Genomic DNA, 25,233 nt, shown 5'->3' on the forward strand with positions numbered 1-25,233 from the left:
TCCTCCCTTAATCCCTCATCAATACCAGAAAGAGCAAAGCGAAAGCTTTCTTTCTTTGGTTTGGGTGGATTTTGTTTGTTTTTAATAGGAGTCACAGACACCAAATAGTGAGCTAGAACAAAAGTTACATATGCCCTGTTTTGGGGAACTGTGCATCACCCACCTGCCTTTTCTGCTGACAGCCAGATGAAGATCTACAGAAAACCACTTTGGCTCAGACAACCAAAAGGAATGAAGAGCCTGGAACTTATTCTGACCATCTCTACCACACAACATGCACAAGAGGACACACGGAAATCACCATCTTGTAAATATTTAGACAAAACACGCGCCCCATTTCAGCTCCTCTTCAGATACAAAAACAATCCTCTGTGCAAATGTACATATATCCCTATAAAGACTCACAGAAAAACTCTGGGTTCCATGAAAAGCACAGGTGGAAACTACAACGTTGTGACCTTTCCTGATGTTCATGTCAAGTTAGAATTCAAACTTGTTTGCCTAAAATTTCCTAGAATTTAAGTCCAAGCTCGGTAATCTATCAATTTAAGCAGAAGAGGTGCACTTAAGCAAAGGAGTATTCAAGGCAATTCTGTACTTAGGAAAACCCATTCCAGTAAAACAAAATGGCACATACATTATAAATAATTTATTTTAAAACTCAAGATTAAACAGACAGCACAACCCATTTCTTTTACATAGAACTGAAGGTGGACAACTAACTATGTATATTCACAAAACTTTTCCAGGAATTACCTGGAAAGAAATGGAATGCATGGTGATACCACAATGCTTCCTGGTATTCTTCCCCCCCCTCCCCCCCCAAGACATGTACTGTAATCCATTACTACTTATCTCACTACAAAAGTGCACTGTAGCATTTTTCCTTTCTGGTATTTTTCCTTTTGTTATCCTTTCAGACAACATGTTTTTCTATTTTTCCCCTCTTATTTCTGAATATCATTTTGCAGGATTAAAACTAAGTATTATAGAACAAAGTGTCTGAATATTCCAAAAGACAGGTTCCCTAGTGTAAAACTGGGAAGGAAGAAAGTAGGTAGAAAACATTTTTCAGCAAAATTCAGGACAAACATTATTCTGCAATAATTCCATCTAAAATAACAATTTGGTATTAACAAATTCATGTACTTTAGAGGGAAACTGAGGAGCTGTGACAATCAAAACATGGAATATGGCACTGGAAAAGATTTTGCTTTAAAAGTTTGACTCTTCAACTAATACATATTACAGCTACTGTATGACCTATGTTACATTCAAAACTAAGAGTTTCACATAAAATAGTCCCTTAGGAGTAATAACAGTGTATTAATTTTTTTTAACAATATGCAAATTCTACACTTACTGTACTTTAACAATCCCATAGGAATAAAGTCCACTGTTTTTTTTCAGATAACTTTGGGGGAATGGGAAGTCAAAAATAAATCCTTTTTTATAGAAAAAAAAATCAAGGCAGGGGGAAGCATTGTACCATGTGTGCAGCAAATGTTGCTTAAAGGAAATTTTAACTAGACCTGGCTAGTGATGAAAGTACAATTATAATTCAGGATTTATTATAATAGTTTCGAAACACAAACAATGCATTTAAAAGATCTTAAAATATAAGTTTGCTACCAAACTGCACCTGTTATTACAGAAAATATATCATTAATAAGGTATTGAGCTATATTTAACAAAGTTTTTATGACCCAAGAGATATATTTGAGCAGTAAGTGAAAATACAAGTAAAAATAATTTTTTTCAGTAAACCAAGTCAGATCTGTATTTCTATACTGTATCATTAAATTTGTATTAAGCAACTGAATATGACTTCATATCAAAACTCATCACCATATTAAAACAGTTATGGCACATAATTGGAGTCTAAAACCACTACTTAAACTGCATTTTAAAACTGCAATAGCAATAGAAATAATTGTTTCTCAAATCTTTACACTCAAGAGTTAAGATGCATTTCTGAACATATGTTCATTTAACTGAACAGGTTAAAAAACTACCAGTTCAAACACTCTTCTCTAGGGGAAAATAAATCCTAATGTAACTAGCAGGATAGGCTACTCATTAAAGCTGAACTTGGACAAGTTCCAGGATAAATTTAAGGAAATATGAACAAGCGAGTCTTGCTGTGTAGTGGCATGGAGTGAAAATGAATCTGTCCTAATTAAATGATTTTTAAATACACTTTGGTTGTACCCAGTTTGCTGACAAACTGTAATACAGACTTGCTGAAATATTTGGATAAATCTGGCATATCATTAAAGAAAATAGTTTTCTTCACTGTTTTTGAATGAAAACATGAACTGGACCTTCTTATACACCAAGCATAGGCACCAATATAACCAATTCACAGGCCTGTTATGAAATATTTTCAGTTTGTAGACTTTAGGAACAGCAACTCATTCTTGTAAAATCGACACCTCAGAGTGATTGAAAGAATATAGTGGTGAACAGCTGGGTCCAGAGGTTTATACAGAGTCCCCAACTGCAAAGCTGGACCCTGCAAAATGTTTGAAAAAATTTGATTTTTGTTATTACTCATATCCTGTACAGTAAAATACGATTAGTTCATTTTTTCCAAAGTAACAAAACCAGTAACCTGCTACTAGAACCCAGCATTGTGCCTTAGAAGAACCTGAATGTAATTTAAATGCCCAAATAATTTCAGTCAGCATTTGCACACCTTTCCTCATAGGCAAACGGAAAGTGTATGCTGGTTTTATGTGACATGAATGAAGGCTTCATCTACATACCTACAACAAACCTGTATTTATTTCTACTTAACCTGATGTTTCGTATCAGCTTAAAGAAAATTATAATTTTGACCATTTTTCTTAACATTTAAGCAACTATTTATTATGGTAAAGGAAACAACGTCTAGCTATGTAATGACAAATATCAAACCTCCGAAGGGAACACGTGGAACGGGAACTGGAATTATTATTGTTTTAAATGCAAAACTGAAGTCACCACTACTCACAAAAAACCCTAAAACATATCATGTCCACATATACTAACACAATTTTCAGTCTTCAGTCAGCAACATGCAGTTATTCATGTTAGAGGGCAAAGTTAATTATTATTAAAAAACATCTCGAAGACTGATGTCTTCAAAACTCCTTCTGTTCTTCTACAGACTACACTAAAAGCTGCCTGACACTTTACGTAATCTCTTACATGGATTAATTTTCAGGAGCTGCAGCTGCCTTGGCCTCTTATTTGTAGGAAACACTGCTAATCATACAATCTATTACAAGGGAGAAAACAATGAACTTAAAGGTTCACCACTTTTTTCTTTTTTTTTCAGGAAATCAAAAGATTAACTTAGTATTCCTGCAAATTTCAGATATGGGATTAGAAGAGCACAATGCTATCTTTTTAAACTGACTACTGTATCATTTTTTAAATATTAGATCTGAAATTTGTCAGTGATGAAAAAATTTTTGTAAAGTATTCAGTCATATGTGAAGTTCAAAAAAAAAAACCCCTACAGATTTCCTTCAAACAATCGTGAAAACAAAACAATACAGGCAAGAGTAAAAGCTTCCATATGGCTTAGAAAATGAACAGAGACTATCCATTTTTCATTTTCAATAAAATGTGTGTTTTAATGGAACAATAAAATTTACCTTTACACAGCAAAGCAAAAATGAATAATTGCATATTACAAGACAGAAATAATAAAATCAAACAAATATCTAAAGGAAGAAACCTCAAAAAAAAAATCTATTTTAAGTAAAGAATGTAGGACTCTGGACATACCTGTTAGAAGCTCTAAATTTGGATCTTTTAAAAAATAATTGTATTTGTTTTGATATATCTGGATATTAAAAGTTATGATCATTAGATTAAAAATTATGATTGCTATATGCAAATAACTATATTGGCTTGTGAAGCAACAAGGAAGTGAAAATCAGTGACCTCAGTAAGACAGTTATTGTAACTTTACCTACCATGAGATACCATGAGAGAAAAGTGGAAGACTGCAAAAAAAAACCCAGGACTGTGAGGGTAGGAAAGTCCTAATTTTTGCCAACCTAATTCCAGCCACACTAAGCACGAGATGAGTCTTTCCACCCACTGGATAAGGAAGCAGGTAAGAAAGCAGTCTATGTCCATTTCTAGTTAGGTCATTGCCTATGTGCCACAAAATGTAACAGATCTGAACTAAAAATCTGTTGATACCAACAAGGGATTGGGCGTTTTCAGTCTTATTTTTGGATAAACTAAGGTGGCTGCTGAAACTTTAATGGAGGAACATGTTAAACCTGCAGCTGCACTAGAGAAACATATTTAGGATGTTAGATCAAATTGAGCTTACTAGCTCATCAAACCCAGAAACATTCCAGAAAGAAGCAAGGACTTTCTATAGGGAAGCACCAGCTCAATGAAGGTGTTACAGGGTGGAATCACGTGAGAAGCAAAGGACTTTTATATCTACATCTAAATTGTGCCTTGTATCTTTTCACAAAAATAGCTCCTACCTGAAAAAGCAGCAATGACAAACTAAATCACATCATTATCATTTACCTCTTATATAAAAGTTGGGGGGAGGGGCAGGGAGGAATCACGTGGAACTTGGAGATGCTGTAACTAAACAGCTGCAGATGAACAAAACCACCAGGGGTAACCAGGTAAAAGTTGCTAGTGGTCATAAACCTTCACACTGCAAAGATCTGTGTTTACTAAAACAAAGTAAGCATTACTTTTTTTTGTAGCTTTTAGAAATCCAGTATCATTGCTTTATATATCCAAGTGTAATCCAAGCTCAGTGCCACAGGGGTGGTACAGGGTTTGGGAAACTGGCTTCCCACAGAGCAGCCTGCTTTACTGTCCCGGGAAGTAACCCCATCCTCTCCTTCTTCTCCTTTCACACAATCCCAGAAGGAGCAGAAACAGCCATTAAATCAATCGTCTAAATCTGCCACACAAAGCCATTTGGTTGCCATTAGCAGGTAAAACAGGGAGCCAGAAGGGCTCAAACATGCTGGTGCTCAGTGAAGAAAACTGCACTGACAAATCCAGTTCAAAGGTCTTCTTGGGAACGAACACAGTTTCAAATTCCTTGCTGAAGATTCAAGGGCTGAGCACAGCTCCAGCTTCAAGTAAACACTAACAACTGATCTCAATAAGAAAATTTGTCCAAAAAGGTAAGTTGGTTCTGATTTGGGGGTTTCTGTTAATTTCTTCTACTAAAAACTTGTGCATAGTGTTTATGTTGTTTTATAAATAGATTAAATACTTTGGTGGAAAAAAAAGACATATTTACACTGAGAGAAAAAAGGTTACTTGAAATTGTGGTAAATCATTTATAGCTAGTCACAGAAGTAAGAAGGTGAATGTCTGCATTAGAGAAACAAAACTAGTACTTGAAGAAAAATATTGCACTGAATGGAGATGTCACAAACAAAATACATAAGACTAAGAGAAACGAAGCTATATCTTTAGAAAGCCATGTCTGTAGTGCCATACCTTTCCCTCATCATCCCCTGCTAAATGGGGATATATTCACAGGCTACTGCTCAATTCTGTTAAAGACAAATCACAATGTTTGGGGGTTGGAAGGGAGAACATTTAATCCAACCTTACTGCTAAATAAAAGCACTTAACCTCACTCTTTGCCTTACAGTACCTCAAAAGCCAATTCCACTATCCTTTAAGATAAAAGTTACAGCATCAAAAGGAAGCTGCTGGAAGCAGGGAAGCGTGTTTTGTTTTTCCGATTACCAGAAAAGCCTTTAATATAGCAAAGGATGGATCAAGGGTGTCTTCAACAGCAAGGACATGAATGGACAAGGTGTGCTAATGGTTCACGTGTATACTCTGAATAACTGCAGAAAGAGTATAAAGGCTTTAAAATTACTATACTGTGGCCTCATTAAGTAGCAACCTCAAAAGAATTTTAAAGGATATCAAAAGCTATTTAAAGCAAAACATTAAATCTCAGTAAATGCATAATGCTTTGTACTTCAAAGACTACAATTATTTTTAAATCTAATTTTAACATCTTTAAGCACTGACTCCAGCATTACTTTATACCATTCATTCCCCAAAAATAATACAAACTTTAAAGCAGATTCTATGTATACACTTTTCCTGTGTTCAGTTTTGGTCCATTCACTGTGTGCCTCATAACATTTACTTCATTAATTAAAAACTACACACATGAAGAAAAGATACTGACAGTAAAACACATCAAAGCTAAAGTAAAACACAGCCAAATCCAAGATGTATTCAAAATCAAAAGTCATACATGTACTTTCAGAGCAACAGACTAAGTCAGTGACATTAGAAAAACTCCATTTCAATTTGCCCTTCCTCTAAAAATTTATAATACAGAAATCAGATGCTTAATTCTGTCATTCTCCATGTATATGCACATTTCTTCACTATCAAAGGTAAACATGATTAGAATATTCTAATCATGTTTACCAAATATATTTTCTTACATTTGATTGTTTATTTTGGAATCAGTCATTAAACTCAAAGAAAAAACATCAGCAAAGTAAAAATTTTTTAGCCTTTTGTTTAAAAAACATACATGTTATAATGGGCAAAAAAATCTGATCAATTGAAAAATGAATCCACAATTTTTGTACTCATGTCTGAACTAACACAATCCTTTCCATTTCTTGCATTGATATCAGAAGTACCTGCAACAGGTACTTCCAAAGTACCTGTTCCACTTCCAAATTTGATAAACAGGTTTTATTCTCACAGTTTACTGTTTAAGGACTTTATATCCCACCTGAGCCTGACTCAGTTGTTCTTTTTTTTGTTTTTTTGTTCAAATGGCCCTCTAACATTCTCATCGAAAACATGCCAGGCTAAAAAATCTAGTTCAGAAACTGGGAGCTGATGTCCTTTAGAAGATTAAAACATAATGAAAAGCAGACAATGTTTACCAAACATACAGGCCCAATGGAGGTCTAAATGTTCACATGTTTTCAATACAGTACCTGTTTCTCAGTATGTACACCTGACAGGTTACTTTAACTTACTTTAAAAGGTGTTCCTAAAGAAATAGTAATGAAAAAAATACAAACTGGAGGAAACAAGCATGAGGAGAATATAGCAAACAAATGATCCTGGACACAGGACAAAATCCTTCTCCAACCTAGAGATGAACACAGTTGCAGTAAAGCTGCTAAGGTATTATGGACAGCTGAAGGTGCACAGGAGCCCTTATATTTGGTTTGAATCAAGATAAATACAGCTTTTTTTGAATAAAATGGTTTTAGTTACCATTTATCATGGTTAAACTTTAACCGAGAGTCAGATTAAAATGCTTGTAAGAGTAGGTGCATAATTTAAGAGTACAGAGTTTCTGGTGCCTACTGCTTGAGAGTGAAGCTCTGCAGAGTCAAAAAAGGATATGCTACAGCTTGTCCAGCAATAGTACAGTGATTCAATGAAGATAACCATATTATAGCTTAACTGATAAGCATGTAGCTTATTCAAGAAGCCTTTAAACATACAGTTTTGGTGAAGGTGGAATATTTGATACATAAGGTGAATAATACAATTTCATAAACATAATTCTATAGGGAACTATATTAGAAGTCCCAATGAAAGAAAGGTCATTTTTTTCTTCAAATTATTCTATTTAATGACTACAAATTCTTAAAACAGTGCTTGCAATCCTATCAACTTCCATGGCATTGTCTTAAAAAGAAGATGCAAACAAAAAAGGTGAAAGGTTAGAGAGCAACTGCAACACTATTGTACAGTTCTTCAGAATTCTACGTAATACCCAACATTTGAACAGGGCTGGTTAGCAGAATGGCATCACTGTCAGCTTCAGGGTGCAAGTTTCAAGCATCCTTGATTGCAAACTAGGGAGGCCAAGTGCAGGCTCCAGTAATGTTCTGTGGCTGTGCCCACTGCTGACCGGTTTGCTTGCTCTCCGCCAGTCTCAGGCCACAGCAGCTGGCACTTTCTCAAACGATGTTGAAAGGACCAAACATGTCAGAAGCTATTCTCAGTCTAAAGCTTGGCCATATCCTTCTTAGCTTTAATTTTACTTTTTTTCCCCTCCTTTTCGGAGCAGAAGGGAAAGCCACAGGTATGTGTATATGAACTGAGCTACCAGAGGTTACCAGGCCTCAGGGCAACGGATGTCTTCTAGAATATTTTATTTAGCAGCCATCTAAATATTTATATTTATTTAGATGACAGCTCAGAGATTATATTTTTCTTTGTAATTCAGAGGTACAATTAAAGAGGTAGAAAAAAAAGGCACAAAATTGCAGGCAAAATTCTGGAGAAACAAAGGACAAACTGTGTGACGAACTGCCACCAGTGCATCTTTCTAGCCAGAGTTTACATGGGTAAAGCCTCATAATAAAGAATATCACTGAAAATCCTAACCAGATCATTTCATACACATAGCTTTACCATTAAGAGAAACAAAATTTCTAAATACATCCAGTGCAAAAGGAATATATATTAATGATTCATTTTTTCTTTAGAATCTATGCTACAGAACAGCACTTCGGCTTTAAGACTAAGTTTTTGAAACCTTTCACCAGTCTCTAACCAAAATTTGTCTTTAACCCTGAAAATCCCACACATTTCGACATACCATTTTCTTGTTTTTAGTACAAATGCCAGCAAATACTGATGGCAACAGTTATAATAACCAGGATTAACTATTAGCCATGTGCAATCACTTTCCCTGGACAGATATTAGTCAATGGGCTTAATTTACTTTCACTGAAGAGACTTGACAATTAATTAGTCTAAATAACTACACTGGAAACACTACAGATGACCACCCTTTACTGTCAACTCTGCTGAATTTCCTCTTTGTGGACAATACTGAACAATACAACTGCTTCCAATTTACACCGATTAAAAGTGAATTTTTAACAGATTTGCTGAATGCTGCCTGCCACATCTGCTGAGAAGCAGTAACATTAGATCTGGACTTGATTTTAAAAAAAAATTAAACTAGAGGTTTGCAACTGAAGTTAATTTGTTGTCACACTAATCAAGCTGCAAGTCATGTACTCAGGATGCAAAACTCTTCCTGGTCTAAGGGCTCTTCTTGGTAACTGACAACAACTCCTTCCAGAAGTTGAAAAGTGCCCCAAAATGTTCTTGCTGAAATTTGACATATTAATATCACCACAGATTATAAAATGTTCCACACAAGTTCCTTAAGCATCTTCATCCTTACACACAAGCATTGGCTCCCTTGAACTTTTATAATGCAAGATATGTTAAATCACATTTTCAATGAAAAGTCCTTCTCCTGTTAAAGCTGTTAAATCACCCTTTATTACTGTTCGCAACGTGCTGTGATATTGCCATACTTACTCCTCAAACACAAAGATGCACAGTAAACCAATTTCTGAAACTGTCAAAGTTGCTGCTCTCAAAGCCTGACCAAAACCAGCTACCAATAAGTTAATTTTAAAAATCTGATTTAGTATTATGTTCTTTGATGCATTTTCTAGGCAATGGCAGGGAAATATACAATGCTGAAGCAATCCAGTACACTCCCTAGACTGATTGTTCACATCTGAGGCAATTCTACACAACCACCTCTGCAGAACCCAAGAGAATGACTGTTGCATTCTGCTTTTGCACAGCCCATATCACTGGCATATCTCAATGGTTCAGACAGGTTTTAACATGTGCTAGCTCTAACTGGCACAACGTTGATGTGGCTGAAACTCCCCTGTCCCATACACTGATGGCATCTGTTCAGGCATTCAATCTACCCTGAATTTTCATCTGGCAGATATATCCAATTACTAACATAACTAATAGTCACAACTGAATGCTACAAAATGAGTTTCATGTGTTTTCAACCTGTTTCTACTTCTGACCCAGGAAACAAGCATGCCCCTCAACTGCCCATGTGAAATGCAATCCACACCCAATCTAAATTGACATTACTCTTGATTTACCATGACTAGCCAGTAAAACAGGCTGCCAAAATCAAGACCGAAGTGTCAATTTATGAGAAAACTTCCTAGATTTACGATCTCGTGTTCCCAGTCTGTGGATATTGGGCTCTGTATTTCCTGCCAATAGGGTCTGCTTGCCTCTTACTAGCTCAACTGCACTGAACAGCACAACAGCTACGTCTTGTGACTCTCAAGCTCAGAAAGCTACTGTGATTTCTAATTCTAAGCAGATTACTCCACTGAACACGCCCTGCAAAGATGTTTCAATCAAAAAAGTAACAGAGACAGATAGTTCACCTGATACCCCATAATACACTTTTAATCCTCTCTTCAGTGAGCAGCAAATCCTAAAATCTCCTACTGTCATCACAATAGTACCTTGTAGGTAAAGGCCATGTCACCAGGAGCTAACTTCCTTGCTAAATAACTTACTGTGTAAGAAGCCAGATCTTCATCAACCAATCTGCTTGTGGATCAACATGAATTGCTGTCACTCGAGTCAGTTCACTGGGATATCATCAAAAGCACACAGGATTTACAAAATGACACAGAGCAGACATGAGTGGATGCACATGCTGACTCATACTGGAGCCTATAATGACCTTACTGGATTGTGTAAGGAGTCTAACAATGAATTCTGTCAATAGGAATACTGCTGTACGGCACACTAGTACATGGCTATGACTGAGAGGGATGTTTGCCTTGTAAGGGGACACATCATGGAAGAAAATGGAAGCAAAGCTGTATGAAAATACAAACAACTTCACAGTAACAAAAATTTGAGCAGAAACCTATACAGTAATAATGAGGGCTTTAGAATCCTCCATTTTTGTAATAGTAATATTAAAGTTAAAAAATGTAAGAGAAACTAAATTGTGTGTACAAAGCAACCATTTCGCAACTACATGGTGACAAATTCAAAATAAAATGCAGGAAGTCAGGTAAGAAAGTAAAATGCTGATGTTCAGGTTGCTGGCAAAGTATATTTCTCAATATCACTGCATAATAGTTAGCCAAAAGGCTAACTTCCTAGTGTGCCAGTCAGAGTATCAAAAGCTGTCACAGACAGAGACAGTGAGAACCTTCCCACAGACCTGATAAAGAAAAACGAGAGTCTGGAACAGGTTAAGAAAAGCAATGCAATGCAATAACACACATAATTGGACTGGTATTTAGCTCAAAATATACAGAGGACACTTCACTATCATTCAGATATCAGAAAAATACAAGGAAGGTTATTAAGAATATATATTGTGTAATGTTAGTTTAATATTCTTCAGAAGTACAACAAAGTGGTATTTTATAAGTGATAGAGGGTTATAACACTAAAGTGTCTTATACTAGATTACCTCATCTGTTACCACAGACATTGTAGCCAAAAGAACAAAAGGGAAAGAAATCAGCTAATTCCTGTTTGGCAATAAACATTTTTGTCCTTCATTCTAGGCTTTTAACCATATTCTGCTAATTCTCAGTTGGTTTTAGACATCCTCCTAAAAGCTCTGAAAGCTGCTTTACAATCTGACATGCAACACTATATAAAGTAGTTGTAAAATATTGACATGAATGTATTTTGCATCTTGTTATGCTTGACGAAAACAAAAGACCAGATGGTTTGTACTTTCCAAAAAAAATAGATTAGCTATGCAATTTAAGGGATGTCCAAGACTTAGTTAACTAGTGAGTTTGAGCATATTCTTTTATAGTAAGATAGAGTATTAACTGCAATTAAAACAGACATCAATCTACTACAAAAACAAAACAGCACTTTATGACAGTTTATGGTTATTTACTGGAACTCACTGGGCTGATGCTGTTGAAATTTTATCTCTTAAAATATCCTGCCAATGTTTATCAATCAGTTTTAAAAAATTAATATTACTACAGTATTTTATACACTGTATACATTTTAAGATTATTGTACTGAAACTAGAAAAGAAAGCTATTCTACTGATTTATGTCAGAAATAAAGTTGAGATTTTCACTGCTAACTCAAAACATACTACCTAAGGGATTCCATAACAGTTCATAAAATGTCTTTGTTTTTAAAAGGTATGGTCTGTGGTATATATTTTCTACGAAGAAATAGAAGAACACATGTAGCATCAGATGTGTGTACTTTAAGAAACTCTGGAATGTGAAATCCACAAATCCAAATAAAGCAGGTGGTATAATTTGGGAGGGAGGATTGAATTTAAGTTTAATGACATTACCAGGTTATCCTACCAGACTAATTCTCACTCACTGCATGACTTCAATGAAGCTCTCAGTCCTCATGCTGATTTCGATTTAGTTGAAGTGCTATTTGATGTGTTTCATCTGGAGTTTTATTCACTTCAAACTACACTTCATTTAACCAGGCTGCTGCTGTACTCATTTGTTTTTCTACTTTATTACTCACAAATTGGTGCTGCTTAGTTTAGATAAATCCTTGCAATAAGTTCATTTTATATAATTATCTTGTACTGTTAATAAATAAACAAGCTTTAGAAAAAGATCATATCACAGGAAAAGAGTGAGAAAAATATTAAAATACACTAGACCACAATAAGTGTTGATCTTACAAGATCTACTAACAAATGCTGATAGATGATTTGCTGTTTTAGCAAGACCATTCCCCTGCCTCCACTCCCCAAAACTACTGCTCCTTTACGTTATTAATCTACCCTAGCCTATTTTCCAGCTGAGCACACCCCACAATACAATGCATTTTTAAAAGAGAGAGATAGAGAAACAACAGCAAAACAGAAACCACGAGAGAATCAGAGAATGCGCGAGCGAGAGAATGCGAGCGCGAGACCACGAGCACGTGAGACAGAGCGAGCGCGAGACCACGAGCACGTGAGACAGAGCGTGATGGCAAGTGTGCAAGTGCACATGTGGAAAAGCACGGGACACCAGGCATGGGTGAGCAAGAAAGAGATGGAGCATAACGAGCACAAGCACCTGCAGAAGAGCACTCATGAAAAAGCAGCAGCACTTGAACTCGTCAGATGACAGATTCCTTTAACTATTTTTCGTCTGAAAAATAATTTTTTTGATTTTGCATAACTAACCTTGGGATTTATAATACAGTAAATAAATTTAAGTTTACCATTAAACACTAATTAATTCTTACAGTTTGCTAACAAGGATCACTAACCAGAGCTTAGTGTTAAATGTTAGGTGATGTCATGAAAGACTGTCAATCTTAACCAAGTCCTGAAGTAGTCTGATTAGTGCTGATTATGGGTTATCCTGGTACCACTTTTTATTTTTCAGAAAAAGGTTGCAACACAACAGCAATTAACTTGAAGAGGTTAATACTTTTGTAAACTATTGATAAAAAATATGACAAAGCCAGTTAGGCTACTACCACCTGGTGGTGTTCTGATAATGCTAAAACCCTCTTACATTCAACATGGTGTCACAGCCTGTGAGAGAAAAATTAGTATATTCTCTGTGTGGCACTAAGAACAGTCACAGACACAGACCTTTTTTCTTAAACCATTAAGCTTTCACAAACAAATGTATCTTATAAATTAGCTATTCAACACAATGTTTGAAGCCAAAGTATTTAACATATTAACACGTTTTCTTGTCATTTTATGTAAAATTCTTTGCATGTGTTTAGTCAAAGTAGTATTACAGACAGCTACTTCTCAAAAGAAAGGACAAAGAAAACTAATATCCTGTCCAAAGTATTGCCAAAATGCATTTTCCTGAAAATAGATTTTAAAAATGCATTGACATCTATGTCCACGAGATTTAAACTGAAAAGATTAATTTAAATACTGAATTTTCCATGACAATTAAGTTTAAAAAAATTTTATATAGCTCATTTCATAACAGCGCACAGAATTTGTTTCAGAAGAAAAGTGTTCTCATTTAACATATGAACTACTACAAACAGCTAAAATACCTGATCACAATGTTAAAACACTTCCAACTGTAATGAGAGATAAATAAAAGTGTAGTAGAGACTTTGTGGGGTCGGGATGTTTTGGGGTTTCATCCTCCAACTTGTTGTTTTTTATTTGGTTGAGTTTAAAACAGCAAGAGCTGTTCAGTTAAACACATCAAGCTTTGCTAGCAGTATGTAACTTCGAGTGGAAACTGGTTTCAGAAATCTACAAGGTCTAGAACAAAGCCATTTGTGGAGGTTGCTTTCTTGGCCAAACAACGGTCTAAAATGTTTATTAACAGCAATCCTTACAAAGAAACTTATTAATAATAACAAACAATAGTAGAATATGACAGATGAGACAGAAAAGTTTAGGGATATATATGAAGCTTTGCATTTTTACGTCACTCATTAGAAATGCAAAAGTAATTGTGCATTACTTAAACACTTAATGCTCAGGCTTAATGCTCACCAGTATTTGGGAAACTTGATCAGCTTGCCATAAACAGCAGTACTGAATGAGGGGATAACTGGAACAGGGATGCAGTATAATCCTTTACTGTCCAAAGAAGTCAGTGCTGCTTGAAAACCAAATACCTGGAACAAATTCAGTTAGTCAAACAGTATGCTACCACATGATTAGATCATTTTCAAGTTATTTTATAACATAATATATAGAAATATACTCAATAAACATTAAATAAATTATGTATTAATTTTAGATAATTCCTTTCACCCAAACAGAAATATAGCTACTGAAAGTTACTTAAAATAATGCCCTACAGGAATACATACAACAATATTTTCTTCCTCAAAAAGTGTTAACTATGCTCTGCTGAATTTTTAACAAAATGCTGAATTACAATTTAATAACTCAAATACTTTATTCTATATCCTTTAACTTGCAGATCGCACAATGCCTTTTATATAAAATAAAATCACTTTTGGTAATTGTAACAACATTGATATGAAAAAGTGGCATTTAAGGAAATTAGAAGCTTTCCTTCAACAACAAATTAACTTCAGTTGCAAACCTCTAGTTTAATTTTTTTTATTAAATCAAAAAGCTTTTTTTCCTTCAAAAAGCTTTCCTTTCCCTGTTCAATATGGAAAACAAACTTTTGTAGAGCTGCCTTTTATAATGCTGTACCACCATTCACATAAGAACAGACCACTTTGGCCAATATTAAAGCTAGCAAATAAACCCTTTAAAACTCAAATCTGATGTTCAAATGTTGCTGCTGTAAAGTTTTTGAATAGAAAAATCCCCTCAAACTGAAAAACATGACTTGCAATATTGCAATACCAATCACTTTAAATGTGACAGAAGGTAAACATATCACACAGAAAACTTAAAGCATGCCATGCAATTCTGGAACAGAGTTTTGTTCATGCAGAAAATAAAGATTTAAATAATGAAATTCTTACTAAGATATCAGCATGGAAGTGAATAGATAATTGAAAAATTGAGCAAAACTAACAGTACTAGTATTAAATATTTACATTTTACTAGCACCCAAAAGGTTTTGAACTGCCTGAGCCCACCCTAAAAGGCTGGAAGGCCTGTTTTAAAACTCCTCTTGAGAGCAGAGGGCAACTGAATACTCCCAAAACAATCTCCCATAGCTTAAGCTTCCCCCAACCTCGCAATAAGAACTCCTCTCACATACTGCCTCTTTAATTGAGAACATTCAGAGGTCTTTCCTCTTATAACAAAAAACAATTAAATTGTTAGTCAACAGTTTTTGATTGCATACCTTCACTATCATGGTATTGCTACATCAATAGTAGTGATGGCTTTTCCTCATAACAACCCATCAAGTGTCTAAGTGTACTTTCCAGCACTCAATCTACATATTCTATGAGCATTATCTGGGAAGAAGAAAAAGGTTTCGTTCCACATTATTTTAACTCAACCTTGCCACAAAGACCTTGGGGCTTCGCTCTGTGCAGTTTCCTCACACGAAGTTCTCTGTTCATATTACAAAGCATTTGGCTCCAGTCAGAAGCAGCAATTCCAAACAACAATGTTATGTGAAATGTCTTTACATCATTTTAGACAAGCTGTTTTAGACAAGCTGAAAACTTTCTCCCAAGAAACATGCTAACACTTAGGATTAAACTATATGTGTATGATCTTTTTTTTTCAGCACAGCAGCAAGAAACAGTTCTCAAGCCTTCCTTTACCTTCAGATAGCAGTGTGAGTAACAGTAATGAAGCAGGTTGTCAGATGGCTGGCCAAGGCTGCTGACCACATGCACCAGTTGCTCAGCATACATCGGCACTGAGTGCTCCAAGTTAACCTTATCCACCAAAATTCGGATGGAAGGTAAAGGCCGCAGGGGATGGAAACTTGCAGCATTTAACACTCCACTTAAGTTCTACGTGACAGAGGAAAAAAACCATACAATTATTAAATTACAGATGTATTATTTATGATATCTACATATTCTTACCCACATACACAAGCAAATCTACCTGTAATTAACTCTTGACAGATACCACAGCATTATACTCATCAACTTTTTATCCAGAATTGTCTTGGGTGCAGGTGATCAGGTTCTGGTGGTGGGCAGTGGGGGTTGCAGGGGCAGCCTCTGTGAGGTGAGACCAAGGGCTGCCCCAGGCCAGGCTCAGCCAGTGCTGGATAAACAGCTGACAGACATGGACATATGAGAATAAGTTTGTTGGAAACGAAGTGGTTATGGGGTTGGAGGACATGAGCTCTGTCTCAAGAAAGACTGAGACAACTGAAGTAATTCAGTCTGGAGAAGGCCAGAGGGAAATGCTACTTCTGTCTACTGCTACCTACTGGGAGGGTAGAGAGAAGAGGGAGCCAGACTCTTGTCAAAGGTGTACTGTAAGAGGATGACAACAGACACAAGCTGGAACACAGGCAATTCAAATTAGGTCTACAGGAAAGTTTTTTATAGGTTCTCCATTCTTGGTGCTAATTCAGCACTTGACAGAGTAACCCCTGGAGCAACCTGCTCTTCCTTTGTCCAGGATGTTGGACTCCTGGAGAACACCTAAAAAGATCTCTTCCAATCCAAATTACTCTATAAATCCAAAACAATTATTAAACTTCCATCAAAATAGGACAGTAAGTTGACATATATATGATTTTCAATCTAAAATTCAAAATTGTTATTTTAAATATGCATGGCTTCATTCAGGAAACGTAAATTGAAACTCCAAGTGGTGACTACACCAACCAAAAAGTTCACTTGATTTAAACTCTTTGCCCCACATCTAAAACAAACATGGGACTGTTCTCCCATTATAAAAATACCATCTTCCCATGCCCATAAGGTGAAAAGCCCCACTACAATGCAATGTGCTAAAAAATTCTAAAAAGGAAAAACCTCTCTGGGCAACCTGTTCCAGTGCTTCATCATCCTCTGAATAAAGAATTCTTTCTTAACATCTAATCTAAATCTGCTCTCTTTTAGTTTAAAACCATTGTCCCTTGTCTTGTCACTATCTACTTGTATAAAAACTCCCTCTACCTCCTTTTTATAAGCTCCCTTTAGGTACTGAAAGGCCACAATGAGGGCTCCTTGAAGCATCCTCTTCTCCAGTCTGAGCAACAACAACTTTCTCAGCCTATCAGATGAAATATCAGACAGAAGTTCCAGAAATTTAATTAAATCAAGAATTGATAGATTTTGCTCTTTTCCCATTCCTTCCCTTATCCATAGAATACCTTCCAGCCTCATCTCTACAGTACCTCAGCATTGTGCACTGAGGAAGGAACCCTATAGGAATAAAACCAGATTCTTTAGCTGGTGTTATACTACACATATCCAGAAAATAAAACAAATTAAGGCTGTTAGGAAATTTCTGCCTCTCCGAGCAAGTCATTCAGTAGTTAAATTCTCAGTAACAGCCCATGTCCTGCTCATATCCTGGCTGGAACTAGCACACACACAGCTGGCCGTTAACATCTTTATTGAGCCTCTGTATTAAAAGATTTCAGACTCTACCAAGTCTGGGAAGACCTGCACAACAGGTACTCTTCTGATCAAAGGAGCTACTACTTTTTCATCTCCTTGATGGTTTAGAATCTTTTTTCTTCACAATTATTTTTTCTTATAAGTACAAGACATCTTCAGCTAATAAGCCTAACTAGTTACATCCCACTCGTCTTAGGTGAGCTAAGGCTCATGGGCACCAAACCAATTCAGAATTCAGCAGTGTATCCAGCACATGGAATCACAGACCAGTAAGAAAATTTATATGGAATAGCACATGCCAATATAAAGAACTGAATAATTATCTGTACATACATACCTTCTCACCCATGATTATGGGAAGCAAGTGGTCTAGTAAATTGAATTCTGCCACAGGGATTATAATTGTACACTTGAGAACAGTGAATGTTGTAAGTCGAGTGGGAATGTATTCCTCCAGTGATGCTATTTCTTCTGAGCTTGGCACAGTTCTGTTTCCATCTGTAATATCTACAATAAATCAAGATTACATATGTTTCACTAAAATATATAAAATGTGTCCTACAGTTGCTGTTTCAGAAACGATTAGGGACTAGCAAAAAAAGCAAAGCTTCCCACCCCCCCCATAATTTATAATGTTATTCCATGCTGGTTCTACCTAAGGCTAAATGCAATACTAACTGGATTTTCCTGACTTTGAAATCTGTATTGCTCTTCTCTTAACTGTTTACCATAACTTGTTTCCATGCATTTTCATCCTGTATAACTATTATTTCAAACTAATAAATATCAACAAGGATACTTTCTTCTCTAAGATTCCAAAATTAAGCTAGTCAATTAAATAAGCCCTTCTTACTCAACAAGAGTTTCATGATTAAAACAAATGGCGTCCAAAGTGTCTGAAATTATCTCAGAAGTATATCCAACACTGATGAGGATACTACAATGAATTTTATCTTTATTTTACATTTTGCTCTTCAGACTCATAAAATCCCCTGAAAGGTTTTGAGTTTAACTACTTGGAAGCTGGACCTTCAAGAGCAATAAATTTGGTCTGGTTTAATTCTGAACATTTGTGTATATGCAATAGGAGCAAACCTGGCTTAGTTTTGCTGTAAGGCTCATACTCATGTTCCAGAGCACAGACTATCATTTTCAATATCCGGTGTACAGCGCTGCTATCCAGCCGAAGATTGAGCGGGCCCACAATGAGGCTTTTTGTAGACATCTCCTGAACATTTCCAAAATCTTCACTCTTTACTGAAGAGAGGTCTTGCTGATTCCCAGAGACTACAAGAAGTTTTATAAATAACAAGTCACACCAAACAATTGGACATAATAAAATTTTTTATCAGCCACTTCTGTTTCAAATCCTATGATCACAGACTTATAAATATATATAAAAATATAACAGTGCAAACAGAACACACAAATAGACCACGACTGGTTTAACATGTTTTTTAACATTATTTCTGTTTAATGCAGAGCAAACAGGGCAAATTTTTGCCTTGCCTCCAAGCAGAGTACAACTTAGGAACCCTTCCATGAACTTTGTATTTCTCAAGTTTAGTATTGCCTGGAGGTGTCTAAACTTCTATGGCAACTTAACCCCAGGTGCCAATGACAGCTGTGCTGTTCAAAACTTTCTACAGCTTGTCACGAAGATATCCATCCCCAACAATCAAGGAAAAGGTGTACTGCAAAGAAATTACAGACCTGGGCCCTTAAAAGGTTAGCTGCTTGTACACAGCCATGAGAATTACACTCATTTGTACTGTCATAAACCAGACTGACAGCTAAGGCAAACCCTTCCTTCCGTTCACATTTACCTCAACTCACTATTGCATGGGCAGTGAGAAAACAAACCTCTTTAATCATTAGGTCTCAGGCTGTTTTTAGAAGAACCAACACAGAGATAAAAGAGTGGTTCAGTAAGGTCAGGTAATAAGGTAGACCAAAACCATACATTCACTGTATACAGGCTATTCATCAGTTACCAAACAGCATGACTATTTCTCTAAACATACTTCACAGAAATCCTTCAGTTAAATTATGCAAATTTTAGAAGCTCAAGTTTTCCCGTTACATACGACTCGTAAAAGAATACCCTCATCCCTCTAATATATTTAGTTTGCAGAATTGCAGAACTGGGTTTTTTTCCTAATAAACCATCACTTTGACCGTGTCTTCATTGCTTTGACACATGCACTAAACATTAAATGTCTTGCTGATCATTACATAAATGAACAGTCAGTCTGACAAAATAAGCATCAAGACTAAATGGATTCTGAGATCACAGAAAGGCAATGGAACTGGTGAAAGGTCTGGAGCACAAGTCTTAAGAGGAGTGACTGACAGACCTGGGGCTGTTTAGCCTGGAGAGGAGACCTTATTGCTCACTACAATTACTTGAAAGGATGTTGTAGCAAGGCGATGGGAGTCGGTCTCTTCTCCCAAGTAAGAAGTTATAGGATGAGAGGAAACAGCATCAAGTTGCACCAGAGAAGGTTTAGATTGGATACTGGAAAAAATTTCTTCACTGAAATTGGCCACAAGCATTGGAACAAGCTGTCTAAGGGAAGTATTGTAATCCCTATGGGTGGAAGTGTTTAAAAAATGTATGAATGTGGCATTTGGGGACATGGTTTAGGGGTGAACGTGGCAGTGCTGTGTTAATGGTTGGACTCAGTAGCAGTTCTTCTCCAACCTTAACAATTCCATAATTTCTGGTTGCCTGAGAGGAACCCAGTCTTTTACCTTCCAGAGTAACATTCCCTTTTGCCTCTCTCCTTTACTGTACTCATTCAAAATAGTCTTTCTATTGGTGGAAGTGAGCTTGGGGGAAAAGGAAGCAAGTATAGGTTTTTTCCCCCCTTGTGTTTAAATAATAAAATGTTGTTGCTTCTAAGCATTGGTGAGAAGAAAGGTTGTAGAACAAACCAAGACTATGCCCAATTTGACACTTAGCTGGTCTAATGCTCTGCAGGCCTTTACAGGCTTATATACTCAGCAGAAGAATTAACTTTATCCTTAAAAGCCCAACAGAAGTTGATGGCAAGAGCATTTATAGCCTCTGCTTCCCTTGGTGTGTTCCATGTGAGAGGAAAAAGAATAATAAAAGAAAGATAAAAGAATAGAAAGATACTATCTTATAAAACCTATCCAAATCTTCAACTGGAACTGAGTTACAACCTTTTTAATAAATTCCAAAAAAGATTTTTTCTTAAAAAGCCAGTATATAGCCTCCTGCATTTATTTTACAGGCAGTTAACATGCATACTTTTATCCTTCCAATTCTACAGAGTATTCAGTTCAGATGAACACGACTAAAAAGAGCAAAAAGCCATAACATCACATAAAAAGGCCAAAAAATAATACGGCCAGAAGTAGTAACAGCCTACCTTTTCAAAGACTTATACTTGCTTGTATATGAATAATATATTGAAGTGACAGAATTTATACAAACCACTTTCTGGAACAGTCCCATTTAATTCTAAGTGCAAAGAGAACGTGATAGAAAATCTATTGGTTCTACTGAACTAGGTGATCACAGGTGACTTGAAACTTCACAGTTGCATAAAGAAAAACAATTTTTGATCATTGAGTATTCAAGCTCTCTGTAAACCTTATGTCTAATTCTAACTGACAAAAAATACCAAAATGAGTGCTGCATAATAAACTTGCCACCAAGATAAGTACACATTACAAACAAAATGGAACTTCAAAAGTACACCCCGCTAGGTCTGTAGGTCACTCAAATCAGCGATCAGGGAACTGACAGGCTACATAATGTTTCAGGGAAAATGTTTTGCATTGAAACACGAAGCCAAAATCCAGAAAAATACAGGAAGGGGAGGACAGGCAGCATTTCAAAATAAAACTACTGTGCATGACTATCTCGTTTTCATTCAAAATACTGAAATTGATTAATGCACTTCTGTAAGTGACAGATGAAACTCCTGAGGTTAATGTTATCCAGGAGGCACTTGTGGTTTAATCAGTAATTCTATGCTTCAGGAAAGGTTAAAGGTGCAAAGAATGTGTCAAACCAAAATTGCCTTGACAGATAAAAATCTTACAATCACAGTAACTGCCTCCTATAACTTAAGTTGGGTTAGGGTATTTTATGGAATGTGGTGTGCACTGATTGTAACTAAAAAAATAGTTAATATCAAAATAAGAAATAGTAAAATTTAAACTTTCATATAAACAACATATTAAAAGTGCAGCAGGTTTATATTGTTTTCAAAATCTTGAGGTATTTATATCTTCATTTTAGAGAAATTATTTACACCTCTTTTTATGTGTTATTTAATAACTATGCACTTAATCCACAATATGGAAAAATAAACTAGAAAATAACTAGCAGAAAACACCACATTTGCTTTTCTGAGGAACAAAACTATTTGAAAATTCAAAGTTTTAAGTTCTTGATTTAGAGAAACAACAACTATTTTAACAACTTAAAAATTAATCATTCCATTCTTCTATGTAGAGAGGTGGCTGAAATTAAAGGAGTAATGCCAAAATAAAAGCACACAGCTTGATAGGAAGTCAAGCTACACTTTGTGAAGTGTTTTCCTTGATGTAGAAAACAGAAGCTAAGGCTCTGAGAAAGTAAACTGGAAGAAAAAGAAGAGAAGCTAAAGAGGGAAAAATGTAGTCAGAATATACCAGTAGCCTGGCATTGAGGAAAATAAATTCATTCCTGAGTTCAGTCATTCCTGAAAAGGGCTAGTTAAAAGTCAGAAAAAGATATGATCACAGCATTCCTTGTGCATTCAGAGAAACAAGACAAAATATTCCACAAAATCAATTTTTCTTCATAATCAAATAGTCTTTGCATATTCAATTTTTTACAGCAAGATTCAAAAAGGAGATAAGGCTTACCCGAGATTTTCAACTTCTCTACATAAGAGTTCAACACACAATTAAATATTTATCACTATTAAAACCAGAAGTAGACTGCAGTAGAATCTTGACTTAATTGTATATTTTCTCAGCTTCACACGGCACTCATAGCACAGAGGAAAGCCTCAGAACCAGGAAAGAATTGTTAAATTTCCTAGTGTATTCTTCTACAGTCAAAGACAATAGCATAATTTACTTCTTTTTTTTTAAGTTTTGCATGATCCATCCTCTAAGGAAACTGGAAGTTTCTTTCCTACTCCTTTTATTCTTAATGCCCAACAAGTCCAGAAAACAAAATCAAACATTAGGAGTTGTGACTTCTTTTACATAGAGAGAAAACACACAAAAACAACAAACACACACACACAAACAAACAAAAAAATATAAGCACCAACCAAACCAACCAACCAACCAAAAAAGAAAACAACAAAACAAAAAACAAACAAACAAAAAACCAAAACAAAAAACAAACAAAAAAAAAAAAAAAAAAAAAAAGAAAAAAAACAAACCACAGATGAGTTGGATTAGATAGCAAGGACAGGACAGATAAATGTTCAGTCACAAAACAGCAAGAAGTTCCCAACAGATGTCCAGAGAAATAGTATTCACAATAATAAATACACAGGTGGGGAAGAAAGCACTATTAGTTTGACAGTGAAACTGCAGAGCAGCAACTGTAGATGACAGTCTTAGAAGAACTGGGGGGGGGGGGAAGTCACATTGCAATTAATGATGAGAATACATGTGTAAAAACATGTATGTATTTCTTACTGATAGATAAACTCCTTTGTCCCTTTTTTTGTAACACTCACAGTAGTAGATATACTTACTGCATTAAATTCACTTCTCAGACTTAAAAAAGAATTGATAGGAATCTCAAAAATTACTTAGAATTGGCCAATATCTATGTGCACATAGTTTATTTGTTCACAAAATTGTTCAGATACATATATTTCAAGATTAAGCCTCCACACTATCTTGCATCCTTGCATTTTAATTTGCAGGAGAAAAATCACAGTCCTTTTCATCTTCTGCAGCAAGTACACAGTCAACCTCATTCTTCAACTAGGCTTTCTCAAAAGATTTTTTTTTTACATGCAAAGTCAATAATGATAACTTTAAAAAAAAGAAAAAGACATCATACTTTATGAACTTCACCACTGCTACAAGCTAATTACTTTCAGTTTAACAACTGGCTACAAAAATATCACTGTGATTACTTATGCAGAAAAAAAAAAAAATAGCAACACCGACAATCAACAGCTAACCAAAATAGCTAACCTCAAAGACATCATTGAAGAAACAAAGATGAAAGCGTTTTAATGATGGTTTTGATGGTAAATCTAAGATAAGTTAGAGGACAGTTGGTCAAGGACCATCTAGGCATGAAAAGTCTTTGTTTCTATTATTTATCAGGGTAAACGAAGAAAAAAAGGTACCTTTCCCACTGGTGCTTTCCATTGTGTACAAGTAATCCATGTAGAAAGCCCCAAACCTCTGCATTCCAGCTATCTCTGTGTACATCTCCTACCAACACAGCAAAGCAAACAAAGAAAATGTTGTATAAGGATAGAATCTTGAGATTACCAACTGATAGACTGGTATTAGAGAGATATATTCATGTTTGGATTTGTGCATCAACACACGGAAAGGCTTATCAAAACAAAGGACAGAGGTTATCCCAAAGAATTCACCTTTCTGATAGGTAATGTAACTTCTATTTGAGGCCACACAAATCCACATCCATAATTCCAGTGGACATGCTGACCAATTCATCAATAACATCTAGTCAATTAGTACCTTTAATGGAGTAAATATTCTTCATCTTTTGCATGCAACAGATCTACCTAATTAAGTACACTGAAAACTTAAGCTCATTCAATCTGGCTTTGTTATTCAAGCAACATTGTAGTTTTATCTTTAAACAACAGGAAACACATTAAGACTTTATGCCATCACTGAGATTTATACATAATATAATCCATTACATAGCAAACTTGCTTCGCCAAAAAAATAGGCAAATCTAAAAGCATTGAAGACAGACCAAGCATAGAGTAACTAAAACACTATATGGGAAAAGTTTGAATACAACTACTTGTGATTTTACTAATCATTTTTACAGGATTCTTCAAGGTTACACTTCAGTAGTACTAAAAAGGTGACAATAGTAAAATTTAAATTTAAAAGAAATTAAACACATTCTAAATTGTAAATGGATTATCTGTACATTAAACAGAGCATAGAACTCCAACTATGAACAGAGAACCACCTTGGTCATTACATACAGTTTTTAGTAATCACAGATAATCAGAGAATAAAGTTTTACTGCACAATTTACAACAACAGACACTATTGGTGACTGAAAATCTGTCTCTAGAAAAGGTAGGATTAGTAAAATTTTCTCTAAGTAGACAAACATAGGACATGAACAATAAAATTAACACTGCCCAAATCTGGTTTCCAAGACAGCACTTCTTAGTTTGAAAACCATGGACCACTTACTGTTTGGGTTTAAAGTATGTGCTGGTAAAGCTTTTGCTAGCATTCTTTCAT

General features: G+C 35.5%; 1 protein-coding gene across 2 annotated transcripts in view; it reads right to left on the minus strand.

The window, feature by feature from the left end:
* Window positions 1-25,233, minus strand: part of VPS13B (vacuolar protein sorting 13 homolog B) — a 425,569-nt gene that overhangs the window by 343,824 nt on the left and 56,512 nt on the right. For both annotated transcript variants that reach the window (XM_064647722.1, XM_064647715.1), the window contains exons 12-16: window positions 24,120-24,207; window positions 18,868-19,059; window positions 18,110-18,279; window positions 16,003-16,197; window positions 14,288-14,412 (exon numbers count right to left, since the gene is read on the minus strand). In XM_064647722.1, coding sequence (XP_064503792.1) covers window positions 14,288-14,412; window positions 16,003-16,197; window positions 18,110-18,279; window positions 18,868-19,059; window positions 24,120-24,207 — 770 coding nt within the window. The remainder of the gene's footprint in view (window positions 1-14,287; window positions 14,413-16,002; window positions 16,198-18,109; window positions 18,280-18,867; window positions 19,060-24,119; window positions 24,208-25,233) is intronic.

Source organism: Pseudopipra pipra, chromosome 1 (genome assembly GCF_036250125.1).
Source record: "Pseudopipra pipra isolate bDixPip1 chromosome 1, bDixPip1.hap1, whole genome shotgun sequence".
Lineage (NCBI taxonomy): Eukaryota > Metazoa > Chordata > Aves > Passeriformes > Pipridae > Pseudopipra > Pseudopipra pipra.